We start from the raw sequence: 17,831 nt of genomic DNA on the forward strand, positions 1-17,831 counted from the left end.
TAAATGATGGTCCTGTGGCAGAGACAGTTGTACCACTTACGGATGGTACTGTGCCAGGGATAGTTGTTCCACTAACAGATGGTACTGTTGCAGAGACAGTTGTTCCACTTACTGAAGGTGCTGTGGCAGAGACAGTTGTTCCACTAAATGATGGTCCTGTGGCAGAGACAGTTGTTCCACTTACGGATGGTACTGTGCCAGGGATAGTTGTTCCACTTACTGATGGTCCTGTCGCAGAGACAGTTGTTCCACTTACAGATGCTCCTGTGGCAAATACTGTTGTTCCACTTACTGATGGTCCTGTAGCAGAGACAGTTGTTCCACTAACTGATGGTCCTGTGGCAGAGACAGTTGTCCCACTTACGGATGGTACTGTGCTAGGGATAGTTGTTCCACTAACAGATGGTGCTGTTGCAGAGACAGTTGTTCCACTTACTGAAGGTGCTGTGGCAGAGACAGTTGTTCCACTTACTGATGGTCCTGTGGTAGAGACAGTTGTTCCTGTTACAGATGGTCCTGTGGCAGATACTGTCGTTCCACTTACTGATGGGCCTGTGGCAGAGACAGTTGTTCCACTTACAGATGGTCCTGTGGCAGATACTGTTGTTCCACTTACTGATTTTCCTGTGGCAGAGACAGTTGTTCCACTTACTGATGGTCCTGTTGCAGAGACAGTTGTCCCGCTTACGGATGGTACTGTGCTAGGGATAGTTGTTCCACTAACAGATGGTAATGTTGCAGAGAGAGTTGTTCCACTTACTGATGGTCCTGTGGCAGAGACAGTTGATCCACTAACTGATGGTCCTGTGACAGAGACAGTTGTTCCACTTACGGATGGTACTGTGCCAGGGATAGTTGTTCCACTAACAGATGGTACTATTGCAGAGACAGTTGTTCCACTGACTGATGGTCCTGTGGTAGAGACAGTTGGCCCACTTACAGATGGTACCGTGCTAGGGATAGTTGTTCCACTAACAGATGGTACTGTTGCAGAGACAGTTGTTCCACTTACTGATGGTCCTGTGGCAGATACTGTCGTTCCACTTACTGATGGGCCTGTGGCAGAGACAGTTGTTCCACTTACAGATGGTCCTGTGGCAAATACTGTTGTTCCACTTACTGATGGTCCTGTAGCAGAGACAGTTGTTCCACTAACTGATGGTCCTGTGGCAGAGACAGTTGTCCCACTTACGGATGGTACTGTGCTAGGGATAGTTGTTCCACTAACAGATGGTACTGTTGCAGAGACAGTTGTTCCACTTACTGATGGTCCTGTGGCAAAGACAGTTGTTCCACTAACCGATGGTCCTGTGGCAGAGACAGTTGTCCCACTTACGGATGGTACTGTGCCAGGGATAGTTGTTCCACTAACAGATGGTGCTGTTGCAGAGACAGTTGTTCCACTTACTGAAGGTGCTGTGGCAGAGACAGTTGTTCCACTTACTGATGGTCCTGTGGTAGAGACAGTTGTTCCTGTTACAGATGGTCCTGTGGCAGATACTGTCGTTCCACTTACTGATGGGCCTGTGGCAGAGACAGTTGTTCCACTTACAGATGGTACTGTGGCAGATACTGTTGTTCCACTTACTGATGGTCCTGTGGCGGAGACAGTTGTTCCACTTACTGATGGTCCTGTTGCAGAGACAGTTGTCCCGCTTACGGATGGTACTGTGCTAGGGATAGTTGTTCCACTAACAGATGGTAATGTTGCAGAGACAGTTGTTCCACTTACTGATGGTCCTGTGGCAGAGACAGTTGTTCCACTAACTGATGGTCCTGTGGCAGAGACAGTTGTTCCACTTACTGATGGTCCTGTGGCAGAGACAGTTGTTCCACTAACTGATGGTGCTGTGGCAGAGACAGTTGTCCCACTTACGGATGGTACTGTGGTAGAGACAGTTGTTCCTGTTACAGATGGTCCTGTGGCAGTGACTGTCGTTCCACTTACTGATGGGCCTGTGGCAGAGACAGTTGTTCCACTTACAGATGGTACTGTGGCAGAGACAGTTGTTCCACTTACTGATGGTCCTGTGGCAGAGACAGTTGTTCCACTTACTGATGGTCCTGTTGCAGAGACAGTTGTCCCGCTTACGGATGGTACTGTGCTAGGGATAGTTGTTCCACTAACAGATGGTAATGTTGCAGAGACAGTTGTTCCACTTACTGATGGTCCTGTGGCAGAGACAGTTGTTCCACTAACTGATGGTCCTGTGGCAGAGACAGTTGTCCCACTTACGGATGGTACTGTGCTAGGGATAGTTGTTCCACTAACAGATGGTACTGTTGCAGAGACAGTTGTTCCACTTACTGTTGGTCCTGTGGCAGAGACAGTTGTTCCACTTACGGATGGTACTGTGCCAGAGATAGTTGTTCCACTAACAGATGGTACTATTGCAGAGACAGTTGTTCCACTGACTGATGGTACTGTGGCAGAGACAGTTGTCCCACTTACAGATGGTACTGTGCTAGGGATAGTTGTTCCACTAACAGATGGTACTGTTGCAGAGACAGTTGTTCCACTTACTGATGGTCCTGTGGCAGAGACAGTTGTTCCACTAACTGATGGTCCTGTGGCAGAGACAGTTGTACCACTTACGGATGGTACTGTGCCAGGGATAGTTGTTCCACTAACAGATGGTACTGTTGCAGAGACAGTTGTTCCACTTACTGAAGGTCCTGTGGCAGAGACAGTTGTTCCACTAAATGATGGTCCTGTGGCAGAGACAGTTGTTCCACTTACGGATGGTACTGTGCCAGGGATAGTTGTTCCACTTACTGATGGTCCTGTCGCAGAGACAGTTGTTCCACTAACTGATGGTCCTGTGGCAGAGACAGTTGTCCCACTTACGGATGGTACTGTGCTAGGGATAGTTGTTCCACTAACAAATGTTACTGTTGCAGAGACAGTTGTTCCACTTACTGGTGGTCCTGTGGCAGAGACAGTTGTTCCACTAACCGATGGTCCTGTGGCAGAGACAGTTGTCTCACTTACGGATGGTACTGTGCTAGGGATAGTTGTTCCACTAACAGATGGTACTGTTGCAGAGACAGTTGTTCCACTTACTGATGGTCCTGTGGCAGAGACAGTTGTTCCACTTACGGATGGTACTGTGCCAGGGATAGTTGTTCCACTAACAGATGGTGCTGTTGCAGAGACAGTTGTTCCACTTACTGAAGGTGCTGTGGCAGAGACAGTTGTTCCTGTTACAGATGGTCCTGTGGCAGATACTGTCGTTTCACTTACTGATGGGCCTGTGGCAGAGACAGTTGTTCCACTTACAGATGGTCCTGTGGCAGATAATGTTGTTCCACTTACTGATGGTCCTGTGGCAGAGACAGTTGTTCCACTTACTGATGGTCCTGTTGCAGAGACAGTTGTCCCGCTTACGGATGGTACTGTGCTAGGGATAGTTGTTCCACTAACAGATGGTAATGTTGCAGAGACAGTTGTTCCACTTACTGATTGTCCTGTGGCAGAGACAGTTGTTCCACTAACTGATGGTCCTGTGGCAGAGACAGTTGTTCCACTTACGGATGGTACTGTGCCAGGAATAGTTGTTCCACTAACGGATGGTACTATTGCAGAGACAGTTGTTCCACTGACTGATGGTCCTGTGGCAGAGACAGTTGTCCCACTTACAGATGGTACTGTGCTAGGGATAGTTGTTCCACTAACAGATGGTACTGTTGCAGAGACAGTTGTTCCACTTACTGATGGTCCTGTGGCAGATACTGTCGTTCCACTTACTGATGGGCCTGTGGTAGAGACAGTTGTTCCACTTACAGATGGTCCTGTGGCAAATACTGTTGTTCCACTTACTGATGGTCCTGTAGCAGAGACAGTTGTTCCACTAACTGATGGTCCTGTGGCAGAGACAGTTGTCCCACTTACGGATGGTACTGTGCTAGGGATAGTTGTTCCACTAACAGATGGTACTGTTGCAGAGACAGTTGTTCCACTTACTGATGGTCCTGTGGCAGAGACAGTTGTTCCACTAACCGATGGTCCTGTGGCAGAGACAGTTGTCCCACTTACGGATGGTACTGTGCCAGGGATAGTTGTTCCACTAACAGATGGTGCTGTTGCAGAGACAGTTGTTCCACTTACTGAAGGTGCTGTGGCAGAGACAGTTGTTCCACTTACTGATGGTCCTGTGGTAGAGACAGTTGTTCCTGTTACAGATGGTCCTGTGGCAGATACTGTCGTTCCACTTACTGATGGGCCTGTGGCAGAGACAGTTGTTCCACTTACAGATGGTACTGTGGCAGATACTGTTGTTCCACTTACTGATGGTCCTGTGGCGGAGACAGTTGTTCCACTTACTGATGATCCTGTTGCAGAGACAGTTGTCCCACTTACGGATGGTACTGTGCTAGGGATAGTTGTTCCACTAACAGATGGTAATGTTGCAGAGACAGTTGTTCCACTTACTGATGGTCCTGTGGCAGAGACAGTTGTTCCACTAACTGATGGTCCTGTGGCAGAGACAGTTGTTCCACTTACGGATGGTACTGTGCCAGGGGTAGTTGTTCCACTAACAGATGGTACTATTGCAGAAACAGTTGTTCCACTGACTGATGGTCCTGTGGCAGAGACAGTTGTCCCACTTACAGATGGTACTGTGCTAGGGATAGTTGTTCCAATAACAGATGGTACTGTTGCAGAGACAGTTGTTCCACTTACTGATGATCCTGTGGCAGAGACAGTTGTTCCACTAACTGATGGTCCTGTGGCAGAGACAGTTGTACCACTTACGGGTGGTACTGTGCCAGGGATAGTTGTTCCACTAACAGATGGTACTGTTGCAGAGACAGTTGTTCCACTTACTGAAGGTGCTGTGGCAGAGACAGTTGTTCCACTAAATGATGGTCCTGTGGCAGAGACAGTTGTTCCACTTACGGATGGTACTGTGCCAGGGATAGTTGTTCCACTTACTGATGGTCCTGTCGCAGAGACAGTTGTTCCACTTACTGATGGTCCTGTGGCGGAGACAGTTGTTCCACTTACTGATGGTCCTGTTGCAGAGACAGTTGTCCCGCTTACGGATGGTACTGTGCTAGGGATAGTTGTTCCACTAACAGATGGTAATGTTGCAGAGACAGTTGTTCCACTTACTGATGGTCCTGTGGCAGAGACAGTTGTTCCACTAACTGATGGTCCTGTGGAAGAGACAGTTGTTCCACTTACGGATGGTACTGTGCCAGGGATAGTTGTTCCACTAACAGATGGTACTGTTGCAGAGACAGTTGTTCCACGTATTGATGGTCCTGTGGCAGAGACAGTTGTTCCACTAACTGCTGGTCCTGTGGCAGAGATAGTTGTACCACTTACGGATGGTACTGTGCCAGGGATAGTTGTTCCACTAACAGATGGTACTGTTGCAGAGACAGTTGTTCCACTTACTGAAGGTGCTGTGGCAGAGACAGTTGTTCCACTAAATGATGGTCCTGTGGCAGAGACAGTTGTTCCACTTACGGATGGTACTGTGCCAGGGATAGTTGTTCCACTTACTGATGGTCCTGTCGCAGAGACAGTTGTTCCACTTACAGATGGTCCTGTGGCAAATACTGTTGTTCCACTTACTGATGGTCCTGTAGCAGAGACAGTTGTTCCACTAACTGATGGTCCTGTGGCAGAGACAGTTGTCCAACTTACGGATGGTACTGTGCTGGGGATAGTTGTTCCACTTACAGATGGTACTGTTGCAGAGACAGTTGTTCCAGTTACTGATGGTCCTGTGGCAGAGACAGTTGTTCCACTAACCGATGGTCCTGTGGCAGAGACAGTTGTCCCACTTACGGATGGTACTGTGCCAGGGATAGTTGTTCCACTAACAGATGGTGCTGTTGCAGAGACTGTTGTTCCACTTACTGAAGGTGCTGTGGCAGAGACAGTTGTTCCACTTACTGATGGTCCTGTGGTAGAGACAGTTGTTCCTGTTACAGATGGTCCTGTGGCAGATACTGTCGTTCCACTTACTGATGGGCCTGTGGCAGAGACAGTTGTTCCACTTACAGATGGTACAGTGGCAGATACTGTTGTTCCACTTACTGATGGTCCTGTGGCGTAGACAGTTGTTCCACTTACTGATGGTCCTGTTGCAGAGACAGTTGTCCCGCTTACGGATGGTACTGTGCTAGGGATAGTTGTTCCACTAACAGATGGTAATGTTGCAGAGACAGTTGTTCCACTTACTGATGGTCCTGTGGCAGAGACAGTTGTTCCACTAACTGATGGTCCTGTGGCAGAGACAGTTGTTCCACTTACGGATGGTACTGTGCCAGGGATAGTCGTTCCACTAACAGATGGTACTGTTGCAGAGACAGTTGTTCCACTTACTGATGGTCCTGTGGCAGAGACAGTTGTTCCACTTACAGATGGTCCTGTTGCAAATACTGTTGTTCCACTTACTGATGGTCCTGTGGCAGAGACAGTTGTTCCACTAACTGATGGTCCTGTGGCAGGGATAGTTGTTCCACTTACAGATGGTACTGTGGCAGATACTGTTGTTCCACTTACAGATGGTACTGTTGCAGAGACAGTTGTTCCACTTACTGATGGTCCTGTGGCAGAGACAGTTGTTCCACTAACTGATGGTCCTGTGGCAGAGACAGTTGTCCCACTTACGGATGGTACTGTGCCAGGGATAGATGTTCCACTAACAGATGGTACTGGTGCAGAGACAGTTGTTCCACTTACTGAAGGTGCTGTGGCAGAGACAGTTGTTCCACTTACTGATGGTCCTGTGACAGAGACAGTTGTTCCACTAACTGATGGTCCTGTTGCAGAAACAGTTGTTCCACTTACGGATGGTACTGTGCTAGGAATAGTTGTTCCACTAACAGATGGTAATGTTGCAGAGACAGTTGTTCCACTTACTGGTGGTCCTGTGGCAGAAACAGTTGTTCCACTAACTGATGGTCCTATGGCAGAGACAGTTGTTCCACTTACGGATGGTACTGTGCCAGGGATAGTTGTTCCACTAACAGATGGTACTATTGCAGAGACAGTTGTTCCACTAACCGATGGTCCTGTGGCAGAGACAGTTGTCCCACTTACGGATGGTCCTGTGGCAGTGATAGTTGTTCCACTTACAGATGGTACTGTGGCAGATACTGTTGTTCCACTTACTGATGGTCCTGTGGCAGAGACAGTTGTTCCACTAACTGATGGTCCTGTGCCAGGGATAGTTGTTCCACTAACAGATGGTACTGTTGCAGAGACAGTTGTTCCACTTACGGATGATACTGTGCTAGGAATAATTGTTCCACTAACAGATGGTACTGTTGCAGAGACAGTTGTTCCACTTATTGATGGTCCTGTGGCAGAGACAGTTGTTCCACTCACTGATGGTCCTGTGGCAGAGACAGTTGTTCCACTTACGGATGGTACTGTGCCAGGGATAGTTGTTCCACTAACAGATGGTACTATTGCAGAGACAGTTGTTCCACTAACCGATGGTCCTGTGGCAGAGACAGTTGTTCCACTTACGGATGGTCCTGTGGCAGGGATAGTTGTTCCACTTACAGATGGTACTGTGGCAGATACTGTTGTTCCACTTACTGATGGTCCTGTGGCAGAGACAGTTGTTCCACTAACTGATGGTCCTGTGCCAGGGATAGTTGTTCCACTAATAGATGGTACTGTTGCAGAGACAGTTGTTCCACTTACTGATGGTACTGTGGCAGATACTGTTGTTCCACTAACTGACGGTCCTGTGGCTAAGACAGTTGTTCCACTAACTGATGGTCCTGTTGCAGAGACAGTTGTCCCACTTACGGATGGTACTGTGCTAGGAATAGTTGTTCCACTTACAGATGGTACTGTTGCAGAGACAGTTGTTCCACTTACTGATGGTCCTGTGGCAGAGACAGTTGTTCCACTTACGGATGTTACTGTGCCAGGGATAGTTGTTCCACTAACAGATGGTACTATTGCAGAGACAGTTGTTCCACTAACCGATGGTCCTGTGGAAGAGACAGTTGTCCCACTTACGGATGGTCCTGTGGCAGGGATAGTTGTTCCACTTACAGATGGTACTGTGGCAGATACTGTTGTTCCACTTACTGATGGTCCTGTGGCAGAGACAGTTGTCCCACTTACGGATGGTCCTGTGGCAGGGATAGTTGTTCCACTTACAGATGGTACTGTGGCAGATACTGTTGTTCCACTTACTGATGGTCCTGTGGCAGAGACAGTTGTTCCACTAACTGATGGTCCTGTGCCAGGGATAGTTGTTCCACTAACAGATGGTACTGTTGCAGAGACAGTTGTTCCACTTACGGATGATACTGTGCTAGGAATAGTTGTTCCACTAACAGATGGTACTGTTGCAGAGACAGTTGTTCCACTTACTGATGGTCCTGTGGCAGAGACAGTTGTTCCACTAACTGATGGTCCTGTGGCAGAAACAGTTGTTCCACTTACGGATGGTACTGTGCCAGGGATAGTTGTTCCACTAACAGATGGTACTATTGCAGAGACAGTTGTTCCACTAACCGATGGTCCTGTGGCAGAGACAGTTGTCCCACTTACAGATGGTCCTGTGGCAGGGATAGTTGTTCCACTTACAGATGGTACTGTGGCAGATACTGTTGTTCCACTTACTGATGGTCCTGTGGCAGAGACAGTTGTTCCACTAACAGATGGTACTGTTGCAGAGACAGTTGTTCCACTTACTGACGGTCCTGTGGCAGAGACAGTTGTTCCACTAACTGATGGTCCTGTGGCAGAAACAGTTGTTCCACTTACGGATGGTACTGTGCCAGAGATAGTTGTTCCACTAACAGATGGTACTATTGCAGAGACAGTTGTTCCACTAACCGATGGTCCTGTGGCAGAGACAGTTGTCCCACTTACAGATGGTCCTGTGGCAGGGATAGTTGTTCCACTTACAGATGGTCCTGTTGCAGAGACAGTTGTTCCACTTACTGATGGTCCTGTGGCAGAGACAGTTGTTCCACTAACTGATGGTCCTGTACCAGGGATAGTTGTTCCACTGACAGATGGTACTGTTGCAGAGACAGTTGTTCCACTTACTGATGGTACTGTGGCAGATACTGTTGTTCCACTAACTGACGGTCCTGTGGCTAAGACAGTTGTTCCACTTACAGTTGGTACTGTTGCAGATATTGTAGTACCTGAAAAGAAGAGAAAAAAATAACATTGTTAGAAATTGTACTTCATCCTGTAATTTGAATTTTATATCGATCACCTGACTATATTGCAAATACTGGGTACGCATACAAAGTCGTTTTAGAATTGTATATTGTAAAATGTAAAGCTTAAGGCTCGTGTTTTTTTTTAATTTATTTTATCACAAACAGTAGAATTTTATTACATAATCTGAAAGATGAAACCTTGAACTTTACAAGAAAAATACTCCCAATGCTGGGAAAAATCTGTTAAGAAAGTATCAGTTCATTATGTAAAGCCATTTTTATAGCATTTTTTCAACTAAAATAGAATTTGCAGATAAATGATTGCATCCAAGGCATAAATCTTGCTACATAAAAGAACCAAAAAGTTCATTTTTTTCAATTTTATTAATGAAAAGATATTATTCAAACCTATGTGTTCAAAATTTTTGTAAAACTACAAAATCACAATTTGTGACAAAACTTGGAACTTGCTACTCAAATAAGTGATTTAAAAATCACTTATTTCAATAAGTCCCCTGACTAGGCGAGTGTAATATTTGAAAAAGACGTCTAGTTAAGGACTTTAATGCACCCACCTAACACACGGCTAATTTCTTTTTTAAATGAAAGAATAATGATTTAACTTTGATTTTTGCCCGGTCGTCACAAAATCGTACGGTGCAGTTTTTGTAAAATTGACGTTTATTTCAGAAATTAGTTGAAAATTATAAAATTACGACATGTTTTTCAAGCAAAAGAAATTAGTCGTATCTCTTCTTTTAGACAGAATAATTAAGTGAATTAGATTCTTTAAATAATGAAAAACAATATTTACAACTACAACTCCGCATGCTTTTGCATTCCTTCTAAATATTTAACATTTTGTACGAAAATTTCATAATCCTGACCTTTTCGGATCTACAATTAAATTTTTTATTAAATGCTTTTGCACTCTATCCGTTTTAGAACACACCAAATCACTCATCAGTTATCGTTTTTTCATTCAAGATCAAGACTTTATCTCAACATTTCTTAAAATCACGAATTTCTGTAATTTTATGATGTTGGGTAACATCACTATAGTTTCCGGAATCCCTTATCTTTTTCGTTATCGTTTTTTTACTGAATATATTAGTCGATTTCCGTGTACTTAATAGTGCTATTAGAGTACGATAAATCCTATTTAAACGGTTCTATTTTTATCTTGAACTTCAGTGTACCTTAAATAGATATAAAATCGTCCGAAATTAAGATCAAATCAAAGTAAAACATAGTTTTTGAGTTCTGTAGAATTCACCCATTTCTAAATAAGGAATCGTATCGGAAAATTGTAGAAAATCTTCCGAGTCGTGTCAAATTTTCACAGTCCAGTTCACAATGAAACCCTTCCTATGCTAAAGAGCAAAAACTATCCATTGATTGACACAGATGCATAGTCTGTCATGTATTTACTACATAGAAAATATGTAGTTAAACACTTAAATGAAGATACAGTTGTATTGCAGCATTGGGAAAACGAAAAGATGAAGTTTACAGAAGACTGGTCGATGAATATGAAAAAAAATGAAAACATCCCATTTGAAAATACAAAATATCATAAGAGTTGCTATGAATATTTCAAAAGTAGGCACAACCTATCATCTTCTGTTTTGTCTGTACAAAGACTTTGTACTACATGTACCAATTCTACCGACCAGTCTCTTCTCATATATCAATGAGGGCAGTAGATCTACAACTCATTCTGATTTGTCTGTTTGTATATTTTGCAAATGTATAAAACTTATAAGCAAGTTACACAACTTCATAAGGTATCCTCTGAGTAGCAAACTCAAGCTTTATTGAGTGTTAATACATATATCTCCTACAATATATAAAAAAGAAGATGTGGTATGATTGCCAATGTGACAACTATCCACAAAAGACCAAAATGACACAAACATTAACAACTATAGATCACCGTACGGTCTTCAACAATGAGCAAAGCCCATACCGCATAGTCAGCTATAAAAGGCCCCGATAAGACAATGTAAAACAATTCAAACGAGAAAACTAACGCGGCCTTATTTATGTAAAAAAATTGAACGAAAAACAACTATGTAACACATAAACAAACGACAACCACTGAATTACAGGCTCCTGACTTGGGACAGGCACATACATAAATAATGTTGCGGGGTTAAACATGTAAGCGGGATACCAACCCTCCCCCTAACCTGGGACAGTGGTATAACAGTACAACATAAGAACGAACTATAAAAATCAGTTGAAAAAGGCTTAACTCATCAGATGGACAAAAATACAAGTGGACGTAATGATCTGATTTACAAAATAACTCATGATAATTTTACTATTAAATCTTTATACCATCTAGCTGGCATCGCTAAATATTTGCTACAAAATTTGAAGTCGGAAAGTAAAGAGCTATTTTATTCTGAACAAAAAAAGTCTTTTACTAACATTTCGACGATTAAAGATGACGTGCTCTAGTACACAATGAAGTATTCTGGTTAACAACTTTAATTACTTGATCAGTTAACCGGGCTTTATTTATGCCCGAGGATCGCTGCCGGGAAAACTACATAACATATTATCAGCTTCAACAAATACTAAAATATATGGTCAATTTATAGTTACAATGTACATGTATGTATACAGCCTTAACAAGGCCACGGTACATTCAATATTGTATACAGTAGCTCTATAATTTTGTCTTATTCTTTTTAACTCTTTTTCATTTAGATTTAGCATTACAAATGCACCGTATTTATGGACACACCTTTGATAACTATTAACAAGTTTGACTGATCAACAGATTAGAAAAATTGAAAAAGGGGCATACATTCTACATGGTATTATTTTTCTTCTGGGGGTCAAAATTTTATCCAAGACAATGTCGACCTAACTACAGAAACAATAAAAGTTCTCCGTATGACTTTGGTTGGTTAAAAGGCAACATCGGTCCGGTATGATGTTATCCAACTTTCTACAAGATTTTATCTGTTCACGTGCACGCAGGGGGAGGGTTAAGATTGCAAAAACATGTTTAACCCCGCCGCAATTTTGCGCCTGTCCCAAGTCAGGAGCCTCTGGCCTTTCTTATTTTTGTATGATTTTTTGTTTTAATTTCTTGAGTATATTTCAAAGCTTAGTGTGACGTCCATTATCATTTCAAACTATTACATTTTTGTTTAGGGGCCAGCTGAAGAACGCCTCCGGGTTTGGGAGTTTCTTGCTGCATTGATGACCCATTGGTGGTCTTCGGCCGTTGCCTGCTTTTTGAACGGGTTGGTGTCTCTTTGACAAATCCCTCATGTCCATTTCAAATTTTTAATTCAATCTGTATATAGTAGATCTTTTGTCCGCTTTGAGCAAAACCTCTGCTGTACTGGTATAAGCCCATGCCAAGGAAGTTGTCTTTGTATGGATATTTTGATCGATAAGAATGATGAGATTACAAGTTAAAATGAAGCTATAATAATCCGATATTGCAATATTCCGACACCTAAATGGTCCTATATCCCATTGGTCCGACGTTTCGATCATTTAGGTTATACACTAACGGGATTTTAACATAAGAAAGCCAAATAAAAGGTTCAATATTAGGATAACCTTGTCCTCCGTTTGAAGCGATGAAACAAGATATAAAAAAGTAATACGTAGTGCCAAAGTAGCCGAAGGTCATCACTAGCGTAATTTAAAAAAGTACAAACTCCTTTGTCAAGTGTTGTTTGATTAATAAAATATCTCAAGATACACGGCGGCCGACTAAAAATTGTCAATTTGTTGATATAAATATACTAGTAGCACTTTACTCATTTTAGTAATGTTAGTTAGTACTCTTATCATATCTGATTTAGTGATGTAAATGAAATTGCGGTATGATCCAGACTCAACATATTGCACTACAATAATAAAAAAAAATCCGCCCTATGGTTGTCTGATCTTGAAGCGGTTGGTAGGCTTTCAAACTAACAGGAGACCATACGCTCCTCAATTTTAATGTACAGCTCATCATGGGTCTTTCTAAACAATTAAAAATACGTCATATGTTATGTTTTCCCCTTGCTTCAAATATTTTGTTTCGGATTATTTATATCAAATTTGCAGATATATGTTTGTAAACACGTGCAATCAAATGATATGGAGGTATTATAAGGTTTAGATAATGCAAGGGCGACTACACATACATTTGTGTGACTTAATGGTTGATTTTTAAAGACTCCTAGAGAAAACGTTACGTAACATGCGTTACCGTTAAAATCAACCAAAAATAATTAATACTATGATAGAAATATATTTTCCCAACAGGAATACAGCATTCCTATAAAATTGTTTCATTTTTGCATTTGTTTTGACTCGATTTTTCTACTGGAAGTATCCGTGAATTGAAATTGCACTCATGACCTTTGACCTCGATTTAAAAAAAAAATGCACCATAATTTCTTTTGACGACCGGGATATTTAGAAAGTACACATTCTTAGCTTTCCAGTGATATATAATTTAGCCGTGTGTTAGGTAGGTGCATTAAAAATGTAAATTTGGCTCTGATATCACTCGCCTAGACTGCTTACACAGATATTGTTGTTCACAATTATCCATTTTAATTGTATAGAATCACTTGAAAATAGAAGATGTAATCAGCATAATTGATAATGGGACACATCTCCTTGTATGTTAATTCTCCAATGGATATTGTCACACTAAAAGCTGGAAATACTTGAGTTTTTACTAATTATTTGGGTTTTGCCCATTTTTCTTTTCCTCTACTGATGAAATATCAAACAAATGATAATTTAATAACACAAATTAAATTGATTGAACACCTATGAGTATGTTAAAAGTTTTATGTGAAATAGAAGGAAAGTAACTTGGGACAAAAACAGCATAAAAGTAATGATAAAATTTATAGAATCAATTTTGTAAGTGTTCAGAACAGTTTAATAGACTCTAGTAAGTACATACAAATGTTGTATTTGGATAACAAAAAAATTGCAATCCTCAAAATAAAGCATGTAAGTAGGTAATAAGTGTTAGTGGTCTTACATTGTTCTATTGATTTTAACTGTTGTAAATATTACCATGGGAGATAATAAGAATTACAGAGGACCAGATGTATCTCTTTGATTTCACTAATCTTCAACATGCAGGTTGTTATTTTATGTATGTCAAACACTATATTATTTATATGTTCAGATGTTGAAATTATTGACTTTGAATAAGCATTGTAAACTGAAAACAGGTTTACATAAAGGCACTGTCGAGTATAATAGTAACTTGTCAATGGGTCAATGCTACATTAAGGGAAATACAAAAACTTAAAATAAAATTTTGGAGTCATTTATGTTTTTCATGTTAAAAAAAATCTTACTTTCTGTAGAATGGGGGCGAGTGATATCAGATAGACGTGTAGTGGTTAATTTATGTTATTTTTTTTTTTTATAGAAAACAGCTTTTTCTACTTTAGTAAAAACAAGTTGGCTATAAATGTAAGCAAGGAAAAACTAACTATTCATGAATTCTTTTCAAAATATTTTGAAACAAAGGGGGTTACTTTATTTCTGAAAATTGTGTATTTGGTCTTTTTAACCTCCATATGATAAGTTATCTCCCTTTTTGATAGGACTGTTCTAAAATCTGTAAATACATTATCACAATAGGTTTGTATTAGAATCTTATCATATCAACCTTTTCATGTTCTATTTATAATTCAGGAATAATTGATAAAGTACTTTCACAGAAAATAATTTGTTTTTAACAGGCAAAAAATGGTGTTTAGCCACCCCCTCCCCAATCATCTTAAAGCAACCAAACTTCATTTTCTAAATACTGTGTGTTTATTATTTCTATGTAGTCTGCTTTTTATTAATTTTCAAGTAGACCAAATTTTAATATCTGGTAGAATTTTTATTTTGCAAAAAGTGTGTCATTTATTTTTTTGCCTTTGCTCAAATTTGTTGCCAACCAATAACACCATGATTTTTAATTGTCCATACCCACCTAGATATTTTAAAAGAATTATTTAATTTAATGTATTCTCTTGTATAATCTGAGTAAAACCCCACTTCCAGTGTTCATTTTTAATAAGTCACTGTTTGCTTTATTGAATCTGGAATTTTATCAATTTTTCAGGTTTAAAAAAAAAGGGGGGATAGTAGATTGGAAATATTTTTTTTAATATTCAAATGCAAAGCAAAACCTGTTATATGGTAGCAAGTAAGACTTGAATTATTGTAAAAAAAGCAAAAAGAAAGAAATAAAAGTGTTATCTTAGTATATACAACCCTATGGCATTTTTTAGAAAATAGGAAATTTGCAAAATTGATAAATTTACAGAGTTATCTACCCTTAGGTAACTTCAATTTTTTTTTTTGGCAGATATGGCTATGAAAAGGTCTTTGTATTATATTTTACAATTGATGCCACTTTTGTTAATGATATGTTTATAAATGCATTAAATATTGTTTAAAAATATGCTTACTTTGTGTATTTTCTATTGGTTTTCATCCGAAAATTTCAAAATAACAGGTGGCGCCCCCTACGGCCAAGATATATAAATCAGACCAAAACATTATATTTATTTACAGTAGTTATGGTAAGGTTAACCTACAAACAAGATTTCATAAAGATTGGCAAATATTGATTCCGGACTATTTTGTATGGTTTTCTCATGGACAGGCTCTTAAACGAAGGAGTCGAATGAATTCTCACTCGTTATGAAGCATATCAATATTTAAGAATCAGAAATAAAAAGCTCCTAATTGTAACTGAAGTAGGTTGATATCCATTTAAAAAAAAGAAAATGGGGTCCAATTGTCAATGAGACAAATATTCAGCAAAGTTTAAATAACGATGATAAAAGCTATTGTAGGTCATCGTACGGCCTTACATTGTGAGAAAGAAAATACATACCGTACAATATGATTTACAAAAAAAAACAAATATGACAAACACTAATCAACGACAACCACTGAATGTCAAGCTCCTGGCTTGGGTCAGGCACGTAGATAATGTGATCACTCATCCTTCCTCTAACCGTGGCATGGGATAGTGTTACAGAACAACTTAAGTACAAAAGGTAAAAAAAAAAATAGTTTCTAATAGCTCAACTCATTAATTTTGAAAGTCAAAAATAAACCAACTTACTTAAAAACAGTAGACACAAAGCAACGATACAATAGTAATAGAAGTTACAGAAAGCTAGTTCATATTTCATCCAGTTATAATATCTCCATGCATCGCGGCAAGTGTAAAAAATTGAAATTATAAACTTTTAACTTCACAGAATCTGTACAACAAGAAATAATCAAGACATGTCAAACATACTCTCTTTGTCAAATTGTGACAATCTCGTCGAACCACTTCTCTAAACCAATATACGTTTGTCCTGAATATGCATGAAATAGTTGTGTTAGACATAAAACAATCAATCACATGTTTTGCATTGGACACGTTGTCAGAAAAAAAAATTTAATGTCGATTTACATTTACTAAACGTCCACTCCAAATCACAATCGCTTTCCTTGAGCCGAACTAAGTCGTTGACTCTTAGGTCTTAAATCTATAGGCGTAATTGGTTGATTATATAGGGAAACGCTGAAGCATGACTGGAGCGGACCCCTTTTTATGTCAGTCAGCGCCCCCTCCCAATATGAAAAGTTCTGGATCCGCCACTGATATCATTTGCTTCACTCAAAGAAGCTACGTAGATAGATTTTTAAAATACATACCGACAAAACAAGCATGAAGCTCAACGTCTACATGGTATGGTTCATTTGGATTGTTTTTAGTCAAAAATGTAATAATAACTTTGTCTGCGTATGTATCAGCTGGGAATATGGCAACCTCGTCTCCGTCATACACCTGAACAATAAAACATCAGTGCCATATCAGTACAGGTTTTTTAAATGTTCTAATATAATTACACCAAGATGTCGTTAAATGAAATAGGAAAGCCTGTATTTACCATGTTTTTCAATAACATATAATAAAACCGCTGAAAGAAACCCCCTTTCCTAAATTATTGCAAACTACCATTCTGCGTTGACTATAATATCTTGTAAATTATATACATCTATTCGTGCTTACGCGTACATATATATATTTCTCATATATACATATAAGCTGGATATATATATTGATTATGGTTTGAAATAAACTTTGAAGACTTGTATATTTTTCATATTCACCTCTAAAAAATTATATGTGTATGGTAAGCTGTATTTAAAATTTTTAACTTATATCAAAATTTGTACTCGTTCTTGTCATGTTTGGTGTTTGTCGAGTCAATTACTTTTACTTTTTACTATTTGATATACTATTCCCTCGACCAGACATTTATTCATTGATATGTTTTATTTAGTTATTTTACAGAAAGATAACCTTTTGTGTTGCGTCATTTGTGCAAATGCTAGAATTAAAATGCACATTTCACATCATATATTATGTAAATATACATTTATAAGGATATAGAGTTTGTTTTGGTGTTAAATTGCTTACAGGTCCTATCTGCCGAGGACTATCGTCGTCAAAATTTTGCACGCTAACGATATATGTAGCCACGTTGCTTTCATCAGAGAGCGGCACAATATCTATGTTTCCTAATTCTGGTCTTGCATCTAATGTTATAGTTATTGATGGATTTTGACCTGGTACGTCCGGTATAATTAATAAATCTCCTCCTGGTCGGATC

General features: G+C 40.1%; 2 protein-coding genes across 2 annotated transcripts; one reads left to right on the plus strand and one right to left on the minus strand.

Annotated features, from left to right (window-relative positions):
- Positions 1-406: 406 nt before the first annotated feature.
- Positions 407-1,945, minus strand: LOC139511105 (uncharacterized; the record flags this gene model as incomplete). The annotated part of the gene is made up of 3 exons (XM_071297677.1): positions 407-586; positions 1,409-1,740; positions 1,801-1,945. Coding segments are annotated over 3 exons (657 nt in total), but the record flags the coding sequence as incomplete, so codon positions are not given.
- Positions 1,946-1,950: 5 nt separating this feature from the next.
- Positions 1,951-9,164, plus strand: LOC139511107 (uncharacterized). The gene is made up of 12 exons (XM_071297678.1): positions 1,951-2,097; positions 2,364-2,637; positions 2,902-3,033; positions 3,139-3,825; positions 4,090-4,833; positions 5,242-5,409; positions 5,782-6,021; positions 6,106-6,957; positions 7,006-7,353; positions 7,474-8,397; positions 8,482-8,649; positions 8,806-9,164. The coding sequence occupies exons 1-12, from the start codon at positions 1,951-1,953 to the stop codon at positions 9,162-9,164; spliced, it is 5,043 nt and encodes a 1,680-aa protein (XP_071153779.1).
- Positions 9,165-17,831: the final 8,667 nt, after the last annotated feature.

The sequence above is a fragment of the Mytilus edulis genome, chromosome 2, assembly GCF_963676685.1.
Source record: "Mytilus edulis chromosome 2, xbMytEdul2.2, whole genome shotgun sequence".
Lineage (NCBI taxonomy): Eukaryota > Metazoa > Mollusca > Bivalvia > Mytilida > Mytilidae > Mytilus > Mytilus edulis.